Raw genomic sequence first — 20,561 nt, forward strand, 5'->3', positions numbered from 1 at the left:
AGTTCTTTCGAATAAAATTGCCTTTGTGTCTCCCAGAGCTACTCAAGAAGTAGGTACTGAGTAAGTGCTTGAGGAACTGATTCATTCATTCTGTATTCCAAGTTCCCTTCTAGGTAAGAGTTGCTAAATGTCAGCATCTGGCCAGTATAGAGGTTCAGGGACATATAAATCCAGTTTTTCTGGACTTTTTTTTGGGGGGGAGTATAGTTGCTTTGCAATGTTGTTTCTGGACATTTTTGATGAAGTAAATGACAAATACTGTAATATAAGAAAATGGTTTTATTCCTAATTTTTAGTTCCCATACAGTTTACAAATACACTTTTACTCTGATAATGCAGCTCTGCGACTAGCAAAGCAGTTAAAACTAACACCCATAAATACAGGTGGGGAGACAATTAACAGCCACTAACGTTCCTCTACATAAACTATTCTTTTAATGTCATTTTTTAAAAACAATTGCAAGTAGACTACATAATATACGTGGGCAAAAAGGCAATTAACTGAATCTCTTGAAACACTAAATGTATAATAAACAGTGCATATTATCAACATTTACATGATTCACATCAAAATGATGACATCCTAAAACGTATTCCTTTTAAAGGATAGATTTATCAATAAAATATTACATATCTTTTAATACTCTGGTACAATACTTCATATACTGCAGGAAAATTAACTGTAGGTCTAGTCATCAACTTAATAAAGGATCCTTTTCCATTAGCTTTTATTAATAAAAGAATCACAATTAGGTCATAAATAAACAGGCAAATTATTAATTACATGATTTGAGGTTTAGGATGAAAACTTGTAAAAATTAGTTTGATATACAGTAAAGTTATACAACACACTAAAACCAACTGTTTAATATTTTTGCCTTGTGTGAACTGCCCGTAATGAAAAAGGAACAAACTTTTTAAGGATGGAAGATACAATAAACTATATTTTGGAATTTACTTTTCAAGAGGAAGAGGAAAAAAGATTTTAAAGAAATAAAGGGCTAATACAGATCCTAATAAAGGCATATTGAAATCAGGGAGGCCATGTGCTTGCCATATAAAACTTTATTCCCCCAACAACATACAGAAAACAAGAACTGCACTGGGTCTGTACTTATGTCTACAGCCTAAGTTTCCCTTGTGGATTAATAAGCTACAACAAAGCACTTCACAACTGCATACCTTTGTCCACATTCCGCTGCACTAGAAAGAACCCAGGACATTATATTAGTTCTTAAAAACCCCAGTAAACCCTTAATAACCCCTTAATAACACCTAAAAATAATCTTGATGACTTTCTTGGGTGTTTCAAAGCAACTGGGCTTTGTAAAGGATGCACAAACACCAAGAAAATCACACATGTACTTGCTCATCCCTGTTCAGCCACATTTAAAAAGTCACTGAGTCACTGATTTCAAAGGGAGAGATGACCAGAATTTTCAGGAGGGCCACACACTGAATACAAGGTGTCTTTTTGCTTTTTTTTTTTTCCTTTTTAAAAAAGTTATTAAGACTCTGAAATTTGGCTTCTTTTTAAAAAAACCCAATACCACGTGCCAGGTAATTTCTTCACCCCAAATATAAAATCCTATGCTTATAATTTTAAAATACTTAGCCAGCTACGGGATATTGTGCAAATTTAATGTCTACCAGCAACCCGGAAGCAGACTGTAGACGTGTAGCTATCACACCTATTTCCCAGGTAACCTGATTCAACTATTACTGACTGCTCTGGCCCCAGGCCCTCTGACTTCCTCAGAAACCACCTCTTTGGAACTTCCATTTCCACTGTATTTCTACCTGCACCTTGAGCCCCCGCCCCCCGCCCCCACCCATCTTCACAGTCCCTCCACCTGAATCCATCCCATGTAACGTTACCCAAGAACCTACAATCACCTTTACCAAACACATGGCAAACCTTAGCACCCTAGGGACTATTACAATCTTGTCTTGGCATCAGTTTATAGCACATGATAGTTTGCTGACTTTATGGAGGGAAATCTAAATGAAATCAATGTCCCTTTACAAAGCTGGCCAAGATCAGGTGGTTTCCAAGTGCAAAACCAACTGATCTTAAGCTACAGGCAGAGACGTTACTGCAGCAGATATACTGTACAATCAGACCCTTGTTTGCTGGTGAAAGACCTTGCCCCCAAAGTCCACAGTCAAAAATTTACCGCAAAAATGAGACCCGTTCAATGTGACAATGTAAGAAAAAATAACAGGACGCAAGATCCTTGTTGCAAATACTTAACTGGAATCTCTTTCCTTACAGGTTTGACAAGAAGACAGCAGTCTTTTACATTCCTCTTACAAGGTAATTACCTTCAGATCAGACCTGCGTTCTGAAGCACTGAAGGCACTGCTTCAATGCTGAAGTTCAATGGCTAGGCGGGATGGGAGGTGGGGTAGGGGGGAAATCAATGTACTTTTTTTTTCCAATGTACATTTTTGTCTTCTGAAAATGGCAGCCAGGCTCTTCTCAAACAAATCTCCTCAGGATTTTAAAGGACGTAAAGCCCTCAGGAAGGAACTACTACCAGGGCTGGATCTAGTCCTTTCTTTTCAGGAGACAAAGCAAGAAGAATTCGATGAAGGAGCCCATGACTTAACAGCAAAGTTGCCACGGCATTTTATTATCTTTACCATGTCCACCAATGACGCTTTAATTGAAATACACTCACCGACTGATGATTCAACACACAGGGCAAAGAGGGATGTCTTTGGAGAAGGCACTTCAGGTAGGACGTTAGCAAATCTTACTGCTCAGTTAAAACAAAAATGAGCTACTGCTAATTCAGTCAGATTAGTGACCTCAGGAGAACTGCTCCTCCTCACTCAGCCAGTGGCAAGCATGGGTGTGGGATATGACTAAAACCAGGGGCGTGAAGAAAGCACTCCATACACCTCTCTCTTGTAGGGGCTAGGGCAGCGAGCTGGTTCTGCTTTCAAATGCTCTGCCCTCACAAACACATCCATCCTAAGAGGTCAGGTGCCCAAAGTGATGGTTCAGAAAATATGCTAAGAGCCAGCAGAAGTGGTTCAAGAAGCTTGCTGAAGGCCCTGTTTCTGCCTGACTCCCAACTTACACCAGTTATCATAACCAGCTTCAGCTTTCCAAGGTCACTAGCGGCTCCTACTTTTGCTACTTTTTTTTTAGCTGTTTTTCCATGGCACTGGTCCTGACTGTTACGCTGGGGGCCTCCAAGGAACCTTACCTCCAGTTCACGCCCTCATGCAGTCCCCTCTTCCCAAATTGGGCCTGGGCCTGGCTTTAACCAACACGGGGCAGTAGAAATGATGTGGTGACAGTTCTGGGTTGAAGTCTTCAGTGCACGCGGCCGCTACTACTTTATATCCTTGGGGCCTCAGAGCTGCCATGAATGTGGTCCAGCTACCCTGCTGGCGAATGAGAGACCTGAGGACCACACGCAGACAGAGAAGCCAAGCCATCCTGCCCACCACATGAGTGACACCAGCAAGACAAGGAGAGGAACCACCCAGCTGAGCCCAGCCCAGTTTGAAGAAGGTGAGGAAAAGCAAGCTGTTGTTTTAAGCCACTCGGTTTTGAGGTGGTTTGTCAGCAACAAATGATAACCAAAAACTGGTTATCTGAAGATGCAATTTTTTTTCCAAACACAAGACAATTACTCAAATGAAAAGAAAAGATGGCAAATGTTTTCCCACCACAACGTTTTCAGTCAACAGGCTGAATGGTAACTGGTCAACTGCTAAGAAGAAAGCATGCCTTTTATCCTAAGTTCCCCTGATCCTTCCCCTCCGTGATTTTTTAATGTCAATGTAAAGGTAGACAGTCTGGGGCATTGGCTTAATTGTTCTTGAGCCAAAATAAGAGGCCATCAAAATGAATTATCCACTACTGGATAAGTGATGATAAATAAAACTGTTCTCTCTTCTACAGGATGTTGTCACTTAATTTTTCCAAATCATTTTTCCTCTTACAAGTGCCCTAGCATCCCCCACAAAGAGGGGAGAGGAAACTCAATCTGTTGAGGTTATCAAAAGAAAAAAAATGCCAATAACTAGAATTTGAGTCACCATCATGTGTAAAATATACAACACAATTTAACTGCTTCCTCAATTTAAAATAAAAGTCCATAAAACATAACACTGTCTACATCATAGAGATGATTTCTTCTTATCTGAGGACACGAGTAACTGGAAATCAGGTATCATCGAGTTAAAATACAGTGGTCTTTAAATGGTTTCAAATTTTGCTCATCAAAAGGTAGCCAACCACAGTGCAAGTATTCCAAATTCAAGTTCATTCTTCATGTAACCTTTCTTGCATCTATTCTTGATCTTTTCAGGGAGAGGGTGAAAGTTCACATCTAGCAAAGAAAGAAATTAGAATTTTTAACGAGCATACATTGAAAAGTCTGGCAAGGCAGTAAACCATTTTAAAGCAGAGTTAAAGCTTTTAAATATACTACTCATCAGAAATGAGAACTTCAACATGAAATACTAAAAACTGTGAGCTTCTAAATTCTCTTGGGTTACATCCATCACATACTTGGGTCACTCTCTAAAAAGGTGATTGATAGGGAGGAGATGTACAAGGGAGATAATTCCCAGCATCAGAGCTGGAAGGTGTGGAGTTGAGCCAGTCAGAGAGAGGCCCAGGAGGTCCAGTGCCCTTTGTCACACAGGCAGGCAATCAGAGGCCCACTAAGGTGAAAACTCAGGCATCCTGACTCCAATCATCCAGGACCATGTCCCCATACTTTCTAGATCCCTAGAGATCCTCTCCCAGCACAGCCTGGGTCAACCATTTCTCAGTAAGTGCTAACCCTGGCCTTAACAGAATTAATTTTGCATTTGATTTCAATACTTAAATGAATCCAGCTTGGAAAAAGAAATACAGGCAAAAGAAAAAGAAGGCTGATTTCTAAAAAGAAGGGGGTTTGTTTTGTTATAACAGTCACAGATTATCTGCCAGCTCCAAAATGCCACAAATTCACCAGACCCTGATGCTGGGAAAGACTGAAGGCAGGAGAAGGGGACGATAAGAGGATAAGATGGTTGGATGGCATCACCGACTTGATGGACGTTAGTTTGAGTAAGCTCCAGGAGTTGGTCATGGACAGGGAAGCCTGGCATGCTGCAGTCCATGGGGTCACAAAAAGTTGGACACGACTGAGCGACTGAACTGAATTGATATGAACGATGAACCCAAGACCACTTCCACTGAAATACCTATTTCTGTGCTTGACGTCTTGGCAGGGCTTCTCATCTGAAACTTTTCTGCTGCTGCATCAGGCCCACATTTTCATAGACTCTGGCATTATCTTCTCTCATTCTGAAAAGAAGAGAAAGAAGACGACACTAACAAAAACACAGACAGACTGTTTAACCTTATGTGATAGTTTTAACCCATCTACTTCATTCTCTGGGACTGAGTATGGCACAGATATAGCTGTTGCCCCAAGGAGCTGACATTCTAGGAGGGCATTTGAGACAGAAACACATATCAAAATCATTGTGAAGAGCCTTGAGTTCCTGTACTCTCAAGGGTTTGGCACAAGGAGAGTTGTTTCCCAGGAGGGTGGAATAAGGGTGGCCCGTGTAATGAGGTCCTGGGTTAGACCATGAAGGAAGCTGGGGCATGTGCACAGAGAAAAAAATGGTATTCACTGCGAGGAGAGGGATCTGATGGCCAGAGGTCCATGAAGGCAAAATGTAGGAATAGTCAGACAGTGACTCTAGATCCATTCAGTCCCTATCCAGTCAGGTGAAGGTGAACATGAAGCTGATTGGTGGTTTAGGGCCCCTGGTGGGCAGGGAAGCATCAGAGTCCAGACTCTATGGTGACCAGAACAGCCCAGGAGGATGAGGAAACCAGCAGCAGAGGGCTGGCCAGAGAGGAACAAGCTGAAACAGGCAGCAGGGGCTGAGGTCTCCTGGGTCTGCACCCTATGAGAGGGATGATGGGAAAGGCAGAGAACCTGTCAGTCACAGGCGACCACTGGTAACAGGGGAGTCGTCAGAGCTAATTCTGTTGAGCCAACATGTGGGGAAAGCTTTCTGGCAAGAAATTGGAGCCCTGACGCGCTGGTTCCACTGCAGATCACAATTCAAAGTATCAACTTTCCCCATCGGCCCACTGGGAAAGAAAAAAGCAGCCAGAAGGAAGAGGGAGCTTGGCGGAAAGCATACTTTTGCTGCATCATTTCATCTCAATGTTAAATAGAAAGCAAATGTAAATACGAACCTCATATATGTTATCCAAAACGTTTATATAGAGTATTAAAGCCAGCAGGGGTTTAAAAATCCACATCAGAAACAAACAGACATAAGACTCGCAGGGGAAAATAAAAAGTAAATGTTATACCAGAGAGTGACTGCAGGATACACAGAAAAATCATAACTTATAATTACTATTCACATCATTGATTTAACAAATATTTTCCTATCACATGTTTTAGTTTAAAAAAGGAGTTGGCAAAGTTTTTCTGTGCAGAACCAGACCGAAAATTATGTAGTCTCTGAGGGCCATATGCGGTCTCTGTCATGTATTATTCTTTGTGTGTGTTTTTTTAAATAACCCTTTAAAAACCATCCACGAGCTGTACAAAAACAAGCTGCGGCCCAGATTTGGCCTGGGGGCTATAGTTCGCTAACCGCGGGCTTAAATGGCCACAGTGGATTTCTGCTGACCACGGAAAATGAGAACACAGCTGTGGGGACCACTGTGTGCTTAGTCACTCAGCAAGTCCAGCTCTTTGTGCCCGGACGGACTATAGCCTGCCAGGCTCCTCTGTCCACAGGGTTCTTCAGGCAAGAATACTGGAGGAAGCTGCCATTCCCTTCACTACAGGGTCTTCTCGACATAGGGATCAAACCCGGGTCTCCTGCACTGTAGCAGATTCTTTACCACCTGAGCCACCGGGGACCATTAGACCATTATTTTATGTAGCAAAGAATCTTGACTCATCAAAAGGGTATTACCTACTTCTGCAACAATTCCCCACCCCATTGAAATAAAAATAAAATTCTTCTTGGAGAAACAGCACTTGATATATTTATAATCCCCTAGGTTCCTAGCCAGTGGAGCAAGCAGCCTTCAGTTTAGGTGAATTACAATTTAGCTTAGCTAGCCACGCTCACAAACCAGTTAGGCAACAATAATGTGCACCAAGGAAAGGCATGTGCTGCAAAGATGTGTCATTTTTTAAGCTTTTCTAAAGGATTGTGTTCAGGCAAAAAGAATTTCCTTCATTTCTACTTACTCTGCACAGGATGGTGTTGGGGTACAAGGTGGCAGGGGACTCTGATCTCCACTTGCCTGGTCCGTCAGGGAATACTTAATATTTGTGTATTCGTGTCCTTTCCTCTTGCTTTTCTGAAAAGCAAAATATATGAAGTCCTATGACTTTTTTGAAGGATTGAAGAAGTTAAAAAGGCATTTCACAGGAAAGAAAAAAGGAGAGAGAGAGAGACAGAGCTGGACAGATAGATAAGTTGAACCCTGAATACTGGTATGCTGGCCAAATGCCAGAGAACTTACCTCCTCCATGTAAATCCATCCTATGAGTGAAAGGGACTTTTGAATCATACAATTCAAAAACAGAGAGAATCATGCATTAACAACTTACTGTATTAAATGAAATGTACCTGCTTCTGAGCTAAGAGAGAATTCACACTTTCTCTGCCACATTAGCATCTAATCATTTCATAGTTCACTTGCAACACATTTAATGATTTTCAAGTAAACAGGTAGGAAAAGAGTTCCAGAAATACATGCACTCCAAGTAGAAATGGCCCACGGGTACAAAAGATGTCAGCACTCTTATCAGGATCATACATTTTATCACATCGTCCCTATCCCACCCTTACACCAGAAAAAAAACCCTAGCACATTTAATACTTTATTTTCAGCCCAAAGATAAACTCTGGAGGAAAAAAAGGCAAAGAAATCAGTAGAATGCAATCTCATCTCAGATACAGAATGAACTGCATTCGGTAGGACTCCTGGTTAGATGATTTATCACTCTTTCCTCCTAAATTCACCCAGAAACAACCAATTCCAAAAATCTAATCCATAAAGTTCTCATCATTATACAATGCTGCTTTCATTTCAGGATTATTCAAGACACAGCAAACATTAGAAAGGGTATCCATACCAAATACTGACATACAGCAGTGACTTTTGTTCACTGCTGGTGGGAGGGTAGACTATGCCATCACTTTGGTGCACAATTCGTCAGAACACATAGTACTAACACTAGTTAGTATCTGGTAATGATAAAAAGTAGAGCTACCAAGGGAACATTTCATGCAAATATGGGGTCGATAAAGGACAGAAATGGTATGGACCTTACAGAAGCAGAAGATATTAAGAAGAGGTGGCAAGAATACACAGAAGAACTGTACAAAAAAGATCTTCACGACCCAGATAACCACGATGGTGTGATCACTTACCTGGAGCCAGACATCCTGGAATGCGAAGTCAAGTGGGCCTTAGAAAGCATCACTACGAACAAAGCTAGTGGAGGTGATGGAATTCCACTTGAGCTATTTCAAATCCTGAAAGATGATGCTGTGAAAGTGCTGCACTCAATATGCCAGCAAATTTGGAAAACTCAGCAGTGGCCACAGGACTGGAAAAGGTCCGTCTTCATTCCAATCCCAAACAAAGGAAATGCCAAAGAATGCTCAAACTACCGCACAATTGCACTCATCTCACACACTAGTAAAGTAATGCACAAAATTCTCCAAGCCAGGCTTCAGCAATACGTGAATCGTGAACTTCCAGATGTTCAAGCTGGATTTAGAAAAGGCAAAGGAACCAGAGATCAAACTGCCAATATCCACTGGATCGTCAAAAAAGCAAGAGAGTTCCAGAAAAACATCTATTTTTGCTTTATTAACTATGACAAAGCCTTTGACTGTGTGGATCACAATAAACTGTGGGAAATTCTGAGAAGGGAATACCAGACCACCTGACCTGCCTCTTGAGAAACCTATATGCAGGTCAGGAAGCAACAGTTAGAACTGGACATGGAACAACAGACTGGTTCCAAATAGGAAAAGAAGTACGTCAAGGCTGTATATTGTCACCCTGCTTATTTAACTTATATGCAGAGTACATCATGAGAAATGCTGGGCTGGAAGAAGCACAAGCTGGAATCAAGATTGCCGGGAGAAATATCAATCACCTCAGATATGCAGATGACACCACCCTTATGGCAGAAAGTGAAAAGGAACTAAAAAGCCTCTTGATGAAAGTGAAAGAGGAGAGTGAAAAAGTTGGCTTAAAGCTCAACATTCAGAAAACGAAGATCATGGCATCTGGTCCCATCACTTCATGGCAAATAGATGGGGAAACAGTGGAAACAGTGTCAGACTTTATTTTTTGGGGCTCCAAAATCACTGCAGATGGTGACTGCAGCCATGGAATTAAAAGATGCTTACTCCTTGGAAGGGAAGTTATGACCAACCTAGATAGCATATTCAAAAGCAGAGACATTACTTTGCCAACAAAGGTCCGTCTAGTCAAGGCTATAGTTTTTCCTGTGGTCATGTATGGATATGAGAGTTGGACTGTGAAGAAGGCTGAGTGCGGAAGAATTGATGCTTTTGAACTGTGGTGTTGGAGAAGACTCTTGAGAGTCCCTTGGACTGCAAGGAGATCCAACCAGTCCATTCTGAAGGAGATCAGCCCTGGGATTTCTTTGGAAGGTATGATGCTAAAGCTGAAACTCCAATACTTTGGTCACCTCATGCGAAAAGTTGCCTCATTGGAAAAGACTCTGATGCTGGGAGGGATTGGGGGCAGGAGGAGAAGGGGACGACAGAGGATGAGGTGGCTGGATGGCATCGCTGACTCGATGGACGTGAGTCTGAGTGAACTCCGGGAGTTGGTGATGGACAGGGAGGCCTGATGTGCTGCGATTCATGGGGTCGCAAAGAGTCGGACACAACTGAGCGACTGAACTGAACTGAACTGAATGATGAAAAAGGATGTATGTACTACAACTTTAAACATTTTCTTCTTCAGAAGCTCATGCACACAAGCCTAGAAGAGCTGACAAAGATGTCCAGTGACGTGCTATTTCCAACAACATTCACCAAAAGAACAAATGAATGTGATGTATTCATATCACAAAATAAGAGGAAATGTACATATGTATGTGTACACACCAAAACAGATTTCATACACAATGTTAGATACAAAAATACAAACTGCAAAATAATGAAACAGTGCAATAGTATGCTATCACCTTGCTGAACATTCTAAGGGAATTCCATTATGCTGTTTCTGGGTATTTTTTTAAAATGTCTTTTTAATACTGTAAATGAAAGTTAACAAAAGAAATCGACTTCCAAGTAAACAGCAGAGTGTGAGATTGGTATATACAGACTGGAAAATTTTCTCAGTCTCGCTCATTTGCATTTCCCCTAGATTCCCACCTGTTTTGCATTTCCTCCTTCCAATGCTGCCTTGGTTTCTCTTCTTCCCTTACCCTGCTCTCCACCTCTGACTGTCATTTTCTTTTTTTCCATTTATTCCTCTGTAGCACAGTCTTTTACTCCCAAAGGCCCTTAATGCTTCATATTAATAATTTTGGAAATGCCTGGATTTCAGAATAATTAATTATGCTGAATGAGCTTTGTTCATTTGCTTAATCTAAAAATCAGGTGGGTGTAATATTTTTAAGTCTTCCACTGAAACCTACTAAATTAAAGTACTTCTTACTCTAGTCCCAAGTCAAGTAGCAAGATCCTACATTGAATCAAACAGTATAATGAAGCAAACAACATACCACAAAATCTATTTTATTTCTTTTTATTAGTGGATTTTTTAAAAATTTATTTTTTGCCCCCCTCTGTGGCATGCAGGATCTTAGTTCCCTGACCAGGGAATCAAGGCTGTAACCCTCATGTTGGGAGCATGGGGTCTTAACAACTGGGATCACCAGGGAAATCCCCACAAAATCTAATTTTAAAAAACAATGTAAGCCTACATATTTTTCTTTTAAATCCAAGGGTTCATATACCAAATAGCTAATGCGCTGACACATAATGGCACTGAAAAGTATTGGCTGAATGGACGAATACACACACTCATTTGGTACTCTTGGGATGGGATTACTGGGGACATCCAATTTCTATAGTCTACATTCTGTAATATTTAAGTGATTCTACCTCCTCTACCCCTCATCCCCAATAAAAGGGCAGCAATAAAGGCATTTTGGTTTTAACTAGTTCCTAAATCCAAATTACAACTTCAGATTTAGGGTCAGAGAGACCATATATGGTAAGTAATAGGAAGATGTGAAGTGCCAGATAAGCTGGGAGGGAAAGTCCCTAAATTCTCCAAAACCAGAGGAAAAACCAAAGCTTCTGAATGAAATAGAGAGCTTTTCCCCCAGCTTTTCTAAGCAAGACTACCTTATGGTCTTCAAGATATTCCCAAGTAATTTCCCATTTGTACCAGTGGGACTGCACTCTACTTATTAGAAGTCCTTCTTTTGAGGCAACTTCATGCTTTAAGTAAGTACTCCTGGCCCAAATCAATATAATTGGAAGGTGAATATGAAATAGCCTACAGTAACCATCTAAAGGCTTCCTGGTGGCTCAGACGGTAAAGAATCTGCTTGCAATGCATAAGATCTGGGTTCGATCCTTAGGTCGGGAAGATCCCCTGGAGAAGAGATGGCTACCCGTTCCAGTATTCTTGCCTGAGAATTCCATGGGCAGAGGAGTCTGGCGAGCTACAGTCCATGGTGTTGCAAAGAGTCAGACATGACTGAGAGATTAACACTTCTACTTCTAAGTTCATAGCACTTACATTAAGACAACGACTTAAAGCGGTAAAGTTCAAAACCAGAACAGAGCTTGTTAATCATTTGACCATGCCTTCCTATATCCACACTGTTTCTGAAGACATTTTTGTACAAGGAAACAACCTAGTGAGTATTTCTGCATGGACTGAGAACCTGCTAAACTAACTAACTTGGGCTAACCACACTTTGATAACGTGGCCGCTGCACTGCTAGGCTAGAAGCCTTTCAATCAGGTTGCAGGTCCCATTTTTGAGAAGCTGAGTTTTCCAGAAGGTGATAAACAGGGTAAAGAAGGCAAATACCACTGATGTTTAGACATCACATCTATCCAGTGAGCAGCATGATGATGGGGCTGGGGTTGGGGTTGGGGAGTGAGCTAAGGATAGCTCCCAAAAGAGCAGTCTCCTCAGGCCTCATGAACTCAGCTTTGTGTGTTATAAAGAGCTTCCAATGGAAAGGCTCCAGTGCCACACTGTTCATTATGTATGGTTTATTAAAAATGGAAATGTTTCTGTTTCCAACTTGACCACATTGGTGGTTCCAATCCTCATGTGCTATAAAGAGTGAGGCATTCATTTAAGAGATGGAATCAGGATGAGTAAGGCCTGGATCAAAACTGGAACAGGCTGGAAACTTTGAGGCTTGGAGTTCTAAGCCTGCCAGGTGAGCCTGGGAAAATCCCAAACCCATCTGTCAGGCCTGTTGCCCCTCCCTGAGCTACTCCATAGTGAAAAATCAGAGTTGTGTGGTAGGGAATAATTCACTTCCAGAGAGGTCCTTCCTGGTTGGGAACTTGTTTCTCCTTTTCAGATAAAGACAGTTATCTAGCAAAGCCTGTATTCTCGCTCAGAAGGAGAGCATATCCAAGCCAAGCTGCCCAGAAAAAAAAACACCAAAAATCTACATGTCAGTCGTGCAGGCTTGGTACCTGCTCTTCTTCAATCCTGCGCTGTAGTGTTTCAATATAATGCTGGACGGCCATATAGATGAATCGGTACTGTGCTTCTGTCTGGACCATCCCTGACCTCTGTGACCGCACCATCTGAATGGTTTTGGGAACGTCGATGTCACAGTCAACACCTACAAAGCAAAGCACCATGGAGCATCAGGAGAAACTGCAGAGACAAGGGGCAGCGGTTCAAAGCACAACTTTGAGCAGAGATAAAGCAAATTTACACGTTCATGTTTTAACCAAACCTGTTCCAAGGGCTACGGCACTGGCCTTCTGACCAACACCAATGATCCTAGAAGATTATAGGGTCAGGGGTCAGCGGTGAGGAGCCCCGCAGGTTACAACACCGCCCTGTACCATCAGCAAGGAGTGAGCAGATGGACAGAGACTACCACTGCTCCTAGGCTCAAACAGCATCACTCCTGTTCTTGAGCAAACATACTGAAAGTTGAAGTCTCTGGCCTAGATTTTTGTGAAAATACTTTAACATTCAATTTTCTTCTGCAGGCTATTTTCACTAGCACTTTCCTTCCATAGACTGAAAACAGGAATCGTAGCTTCTTGCCCTCCGAATGACCTACCTTTCTCTCTGATGATGTCAATAAGAATATCAATCACAATGAACGTCCCTGTCCGGCCAATTCCAGCACTGTGGGCAGAAGGACGAAGAGCGAGGACAATGGAGTCATTCATGAGGGTTTTATACTCAAAACCAAGCTATTAATATTAACAATGTCTGCTCTTGGGACTATTTATAAGATTGTCTATTTATATTTGCAAACATATTAGCAAAGAGCCCAGGGCTTTGGACTCAGTCCATCCTGCACTTGGAGCCCAGCTTCTCCAACATAGTGTACCTGAGGCAAATCCCTTAACCTCTCTGACCCTCAGTTTCTTCATCTGTGAAATGGGCTACTATGAGTATCAACTATCAGTAATGGGTGAAAAACAATGAATGCAGATGCTGGTATGGAGCAAGGGCTCAATAAAAGGGAGTTTTTATAGAACTGAATAAATAATGTTTCACAGGCATCTACTTGCCAAACATATGAAAGATTTAGGAAACCCAACTTTCCCCAGTATAATCATGAAGTCTAAACTTGGGAACTGGCACCTACAAACTCTGGTGCGGAGGCCATGGGCCTGGCTTCTAGAAGCCTGAATGGGGAGTGGTCCAAATATTCTGAAACAAACAGGTATGTTGTCAGGGGGAAAAAAATACATCATATTTCCATGGAAAACAAGAACAGGATCACAATCAAAGAGATTAATCCTAAAATAACTGCAGAACAGAGAAAACCAATCAAACATTACCAGACTAAGGGTGCCTTAAGAATAAGGACTGTGTTCACCACCTCCTGCCCCACCACCCCAGTACCTGGTGGTCCCACAGGATCTAGAAGAAATGTACTTTGGGGTCAAAGTGTCCCTTAATGCCACAAACAGGCATTAAATTTTTCCCACAGTTCAGGAGCTGTGGCTGGGGCTGGGCAAATACAAATAAGCACCCTGGGCGTCGAGAGATGATGGGACAGGTGACATCTTAGAGGTGGGGGGGCTGGTCACCTGCAGTGAACCACCACGGGCCCCGCGTCCACAATGCTCTCCTGCTTGTGGTGAACCTCCTCCAGGAAGTCCAGCACGCCCCCCGGGTCACTGGGCACGCCGTGGTCCGGCCAGGTCCGAAAGTGGTATTGCCAGACCGTTCTCTCCGTATTCCCCTGGAGTAGAGCCAAGAAAAACCAGAAAAGAATTAAATAAACCAAGGGGTTGAGGCATCGTCCAATTCCCATCTTTCCCAGATCCTCTATGAGCCAGGAGGGTCAGGCTGGCACCACCTCCTCACGCTCCATTCATAGGTCCCCTCCACAAGTTCCCCAGATCTCTCCTCCTCCTGGGTCTGGCTGAGCAATCCTGGAGGCTGGAACCCCTTGCCTCTGTCCAAAGAAACAAGATGTCTCATATGGCAGTTTGTTCTTGAGGAAACGACAACTGGCATCCGTGTCTGTACCGTTAGCCAGCGGCAGATGAGGTCCCCGTTCCCGCTCCTCCAAGCGCAGCTCCACGTGGGAGACCACTGAGCCCTCTGGGACTCAGGGGCTCTCCTCCCACCACCTGAGACAGCGGGAATTCCCTCCAGACATCTGCTCATCTCTGTCTTTTGTACCTGACCCTCCTCCCCTCCTACAACATGCACTTTTATTATAATTATTTCAACTTTTACTTTGGTGCAGACAGGGTAAGACAGGCTTTGCAATCAGGTGGGTGGATTCAGGCCCCAACCCCAGCATTCACACTCACTGTGGTCCGTGGATATCTCTAAGCCTCAAACCCCTCATGTGCTGATGGGCATAAGACTCTCTACCACAATTATCACTGTGAGGACTAAACAAGACCAGTTAAACACAGAGCCACTGCGAAGCAGAGAGGAAGAGACTCAGCACATGGGCACTCTTCTGAGGACTGACAGTAAAGGTCAACAAGGGTACCAAGACTACAAAAAACCAAAAAAGCATCGTGTTCTGGGTCCACCCAATTAGGTCACTATTTGTCACTGCATCTTCTTCCTACATTATCTGGAGACTACATACGCTAAGTAACATTTTTAAAGGGGATTTTGAAAAAAAAAAAAAAGAGAGAGAGAGAGAATAACCAGACCAGTATCCACCACCTGTGACCTTCAGAATATCCAAGGAATCTGAACCACGGTCAAGATCTTCTCGTGAATTATGTGCATTTAGTTTGCTGAGTCATGAAAAAGGATTTTTCTGGAGGTTACCAGTGAGCTAAAACTCAGGGGGTTCCCAGGGTCACAGAAAGGACAGGGAATGAGAGAGACCCAGCTGCCCTGAGCATCCTTGTTCTTCCTCCTATATAAATGGCCACTGAGGTCTCTGGTCCCACTCCTGGTTCCCAGGCGATTAGGAGGCTAAAATGAGATCATGTGATAGTACTTTAAAAAAAAATGGAACATGCTATACAAAAAGCAGATAATCCGTGACCAGCAATCTTGGAGAAATGATCGGTCTCGTGTCAGCACCTGCATCCTAAAGTGCAACACACAAACCCAAACACCAACATTTCCCATGCCTGACACTCCCAAATCTCTGCTAACAAGAAGATGGATGGTTTATCAAAAAAAAAACCTGAACAAAAATCCACCTGCTACTGAGAAACACCTGATAACGAGAAGACGGATAGTTTATCACTACAGCTGAAGAAAAACCTATCTGAAATCTTTGTCCGATGTCCTCTAAATCTCTGTCTCATTTCTGCTTGACAGACCTCGCACAGTCTTGCAATCGACTGAACCTCCACCCTCTTCCTGCCAGCAACAGAACTGCACATCAGAAGTTCTGACATCTCACCCTGGACCACAGCCGCTGAGGCTCCCGGCTCACTCGGGTCCCCAGACCACATCATGGAACTCATCAGAGGACAGTCCCTCCTCCGTCCTCCACCTGCCTCCTGCCCCCGCCTGCCCAGCTAGGACTCCGTGCACTCTCTCCATCACAGATCTGCATTCCCCCCACCCTCTCTCCACCCACTGCTGAGGAATCTCAGCACCTCAGGTGGGTGTGACAGCGGGTGTCTGCTCAATGGCATAGGGACTTGTACCGTGGCTTCTCGTGGCAACATGACTGCAATTTCTTAAGGACAAAGGCTGTTTCGTTCACCTCTGTGTCCCCAGAGGCCCCCGAATAAGCCCGTCTCACCATGAAATCATGCTGAATCCAAATCACGCTGGATGCAAAGTTAGTCACCCCAGATGTATACGTATGGGTGACTCCCTTTGCTGTCCACCTGAAACTATCGTCTATACTTCAATATACCATAAAAAGTTAAAAAAAAAAAAAAAGAAACAAACATAGTCATCCCAGGGACAAACCTGAACTACGTACAATTAGAAGCTGACACATGGAATACGAGCACTAAAATAGGCCTCAGGCCCTTTGCACTTGCTGCTCCTTTTGCTTGGAGCTCTCCGGAGCCTCAGATGCTGCTCCACCTTCAGGTCTCAGCTTGCCTGGCACCCCCTCAAAGAGGTCCTCCCTGCTTACTCCATTTCATTCTCTAACATACCACACTGTGGCGTTCACAGCTCCAGCACAACTGGAAAGCTTGGTTGGTTATCTACTCCTTAGCCTCCCACCTCCCTAGGCTCTGTGGGGAAAGGGACTGTGCAGGTCTGGTTTGCCGTACACCAGTCCAGTACCTTGCAGCTTCCCAAGTGGCTCAGACGGTAAAGAATCTGCCTGCAATGCAGGAGACCTGGGTTCAATCCCTGGGTCAGGAAGATCTCCTGGAGAAGGGAATGGCAACCCACCCCAGTATTCTTGCCTGGTGAATTCCAAGGGCAGAGGAGCCTGGCGGGCTACAGTCACAAATAGTCAGACACGACTGAATGACTAACACAACAACAAAACAAGTACCTCGCTGGTACCTGGCACACAGAGGGTGCCCATAAATGGATGTTACTCAGTGAGTGAGCGAATGCCTGAAGGTATGCAGCAGGAGTGACCGCACGACCCTGGATTAGCGCACCCTCCGTGCAGTTACCAGAGTCTCTAAAGTACGACAGTATACTTACTTGTCCAACCTTCGAGAGTTTAAGTTCTCTTAACGTATAGTCGTGAGCGGCACTTTCCTTGACGTTCCTAACGCGCATGACTCCGTATTCTTTTAGTGCATACTCGTCAGGCCAGTATTTGACACATTTACTCTGGAAGGGGTCCAAGAAAAGAGTTAATCTCTGTGAACTGTGAAATGAAAGCCTCAACCAGCAGAAGAGCAACATTCAAGTGTTGACTACTAACATGGAAAAGGGCCTGCCTGGTGTCTAACTGTTGGATTTTCAAAGAAAAGGAAAGAAGAGTTCAAACTAAAGAAGCAGATGCAGGGAGAACCAAGGAGAAGTGGGAAGAGAAAGCCAGTGTAGCAGAGTGGTTCATCTAAGTCATGGGTCTAAGGAGAGTCAGTGCTTATTTATTTCTCTCTAAAGAACCAAGGAGGGATTTCTCTGACAATCCCGTGGCTAAGACTCCATGCTCCCAATGCAGGGGGCCTGGGTTCGATCCCTGGTCAGGGAACTGGATCCCACATGCCACAGGTGACCATTTGCATGCCTCAACCAAAGATCCCACATGCCACAACCAAGACCCAGCAGAGCCAAATAAATAAATATATTTTTTAAGAAAGGACTTGAACTTTCTTTCTAAAAAAGAACTAAAGAGCAGAGAGCGGGGGACTACGGGGTGTGCAGGTTGCTGTCTAGCAACAGCTGAGCACTGAATTCCGGAGATCTGCCAGTCACTCTGCAGGGAAGACAGGCAGGGGCTCTGGAGGTGGATGGGCTGCCCAATGAGCCAGACTGTCTGGTTCATTTCCGCGCCCGTGTAGGAGGCCTCCGCGCCTTATCTAACCCAAGTGTGAACAACTCCAGCACAGAAAGGCAGCTGATGGAGTTTTGAACCAGCTGCTTTTTCTATATCCAGATCCACTTGATACCTGCTGCACACATCACCCTCGCTTAACCGGGCGCCTGGGAACGCCAAGCCTGCAATAGCTGCTGGCTTCGTGTTGGAAAATATGGCACTAGGGGAATCAGTCTTGCTGCCAAAGAGGAAGATACTTTGTTCAATGAGACATGAGTCCGCAGAGATCTGCTGATGGAGAATGTTTTTGTGTCTTGCTTTTTTCCTCAGGAGCAGTCACCCACACCACTCACTTTCCACAGCCCCCAAGACACATCTACCAGCAAGAGAAATCTACCTGGTACATTAGGAAGATACAGCAATTCATTGTTAAAAAACAAGAAATCAGAAAACAGCTGCAGACACCCCGCCAGTCAATGATTAATCGAAAGGAAACAAAATATGGTAGAAGGAAAGATCAACAGAAGAATTAATGGATAGCACTACTTTTTTGCTTGACATGCTTTATGTGGCATTTTATTTATTATTCTGAATTTGGCTTTCCCTCCAGTATTTTGTAGATCCAAGTACCTTTTTGACAGATGATACAATTTTTATTATCCCCAAATGAACACTTTGACTATTAAATGTATGCAATGCTCTCGCTGGTCAATCAATTCTGAGGACTGCTGGTCACCCAAGAGAACACAAATCACAACTCCTAACACTGTAGCTGACTCTACGTGTCTGCGAATGACTGCGCCCTCCTCTCAGTTTCCCAAACTCTGATGTAAACCTTGGCAAACAAATTCAAAAACGTGAGCACTGATACTTTAGCTTTTAAATTAAAAGCCCAGGAATCCAGAGGCTGGTTTTTCTTCTATGCAAGATCCACTGGGGGTGGATACCAAGCAAACACAAGTTATTGGAAAGACCTGTCGGGAGACCGAGAGCACATCACACCCTCCGCTCCAGCTGAAGAGTGAAGAGGGAGAATGGGAACACAGGCGCAAGCCAGGAGGAGGTAAGGAGTGGGGCAGGGTGACTGGTCCCAATGTCTGTCTGTTCTGGGAGCTTCTGGCAGCTCTTCTGAGAGGGACCAATCCTGATCCCTCTGAAGTAACCCAAGAACCCTCTCTTCCCAGCCCCAGGTCAGCCACCTACAACTGCAACCAGAGAATGAGAATGGGCGGCCTCTTATAACTGCAACCAGGCAACTGGTAGGACGGAGGGTTCAGTTTTCCTTTCTACACTCAGATTAGGTGATCCTCCCCTGAAGCAGAAATTATAAAAATGTTTTAACTTGTCCATTAATTCAAGAACATCTAATGCTACTGCGGGCGGCTGCTGGAGGAAGCCTTTGTCTCACCATGACCAGAACTGGCCCCAAAGGTACTCAGACGTGTTAACAACTAGCAGTGCAACAACGAGAATCCTACAAGGGAGCTCCTTGGTGGTCCAGTGGTTAGACTCCATACTTTCACTGAGGAGGGCTGGGTTTTGATCCCTGCCCAGGAAACTAGGTATAGAACACTATACCACGCAGTGTAGAAAACTATACCAGATTTCCTCCACTCCCCTTTTTCCAGAGGGTCAGTTAGAACAAGCTTAACATGTTTATTCAGTTCTTAACATGGTCAACCCAACACGTCCAATACTTCAAGAAACTATAGTACACAGTCTACCTTTCCTCTCTCCACTTCTTTCGTTGTCATGACAATTACTCGGGAGTTCTCTTGGAACACCATCCTCCAGAAGTCATTCACGGTGTTCTGCAGGCAGCCTTGTGTGGCAATGTAACTCTTTTTGGGCTTTGAGTTGTTGCATTTGGTTTCAAATTCAGGCTAGAGATTGAGAAAGAAAACAACTTCAAACGTTCGAAAATTGCTTTCATGCCATGTGGAAGGATTTAAAATACAAAAACTGGCTAGCAATATATAGTCAGAAGACATCATGAAAGCAGTTTACCATGATAATGTTTGCGTTGATGTAATCCGAAACGGGCTCATTGGGATCACCGTCATGGAGGACGACCCTGGTGTGATCGACTGGAAGAAGAAGAGACCACGGTCACAGTGTACTCAGACCCCTTCAGGACAAATCAGGTCAAATCAGCTCATCCTCAGGGAGTCCCAGTTTTATTCATTTCATGATAAAATGGTATTAAAAACTAAATCCAATGTGAGCACGATAATCTGAATATGATGCCCCCAAATGCTTTCCTTAAGGAGTATAAGGTAGCAATGTTAATTCCCTGGTTTTAATAGTGTATTGTTGATATAGAGGATATTATCTGGAGAAGCTGGGGAAAACAACGGTACACGGGAACCCTCTACGTATTTTTGCAACTTCTTGTGAGTCTAAAATTATTTCAAAACTAAAGGT

At 43.6% G+C, this 20,561-nt stretch overlaps 1 protein-coding gene across 4 annotated transcripts in view; it reads right to left on the reverse strand.

The window, feature by feature from the left end:
- Nucleotides 1-261: 261 nt before the first annotated feature.
- Nucleotides 262-20,561, reverse strand: part of PTPN11 (protein tyrosine phosphatase non-receptor type 11) — a 70,653-nt gene continuing 50,353 nt past the window's right edge. For 2 of the 4 annotated variants that reach the window (XM_086348145.1, XM_086348144.1), the window contains exons 8-16: nucleotides 20,145-20,224; nucleotides 19,862-20,020; nucleotides 17,354-17,485; nucleotides 14,329-14,483; nucleotides 13,344-13,411; nucleotides 12,739-12,890; nucleotides 7,251-7,363; nucleotides 5,218-5,320; nucleotides 262-4,352 (exon numbers count right to left, since the gene is read on the reverse strand). In XM_086348145.1, the coding sequence (XP_086204271.1) occupies nucleotides 5,251-5,320; nucleotides 7,251-7,363; nucleotides 12,739-12,890; nucleotides 13,344-13,411; nucleotides 14,329-14,483; nucleotides 17,354-17,485; nucleotides 19,862-20,020; nucleotides 20,145-20,224 (929 nt within the window). In that variant the 3' untranslated portion in view covers nucleotides 262-4,352; nucleotides 5,218-5,250. Of the gene's footprint in view, nucleotides 4,353-5,217; nucleotides 5,321-7,250; nucleotides 7,364-12,738; nucleotides 12,891-13,343; nucleotides 13,412-14,328; nucleotides 14,495-17,352; nucleotides 17,486-19,861; nucleotides 20,021-20,144; nucleotides 20,225-20,561 lie in introns of all 4 variants that reach the window. The other 2 variants (XM_086348143.1, XM_086348142.1) reach the window with 1 other exon arrangement.

Source organism: Bos grunniens, chromosome 17 (genome assembly GCF_055505025.1).
Source record: "Bos grunniens cultivar Pamir isolate PY7600 chromosome 17, Bosgru_T2T1.0, whole genome shotgun sequence".
NCBI classification, from domain to species: domain Eukaryota; kingdom Metazoa; phylum Chordata; class Mammalia; order Artiodactyla; family Bovidae; genus Bos; species Bos grunniens.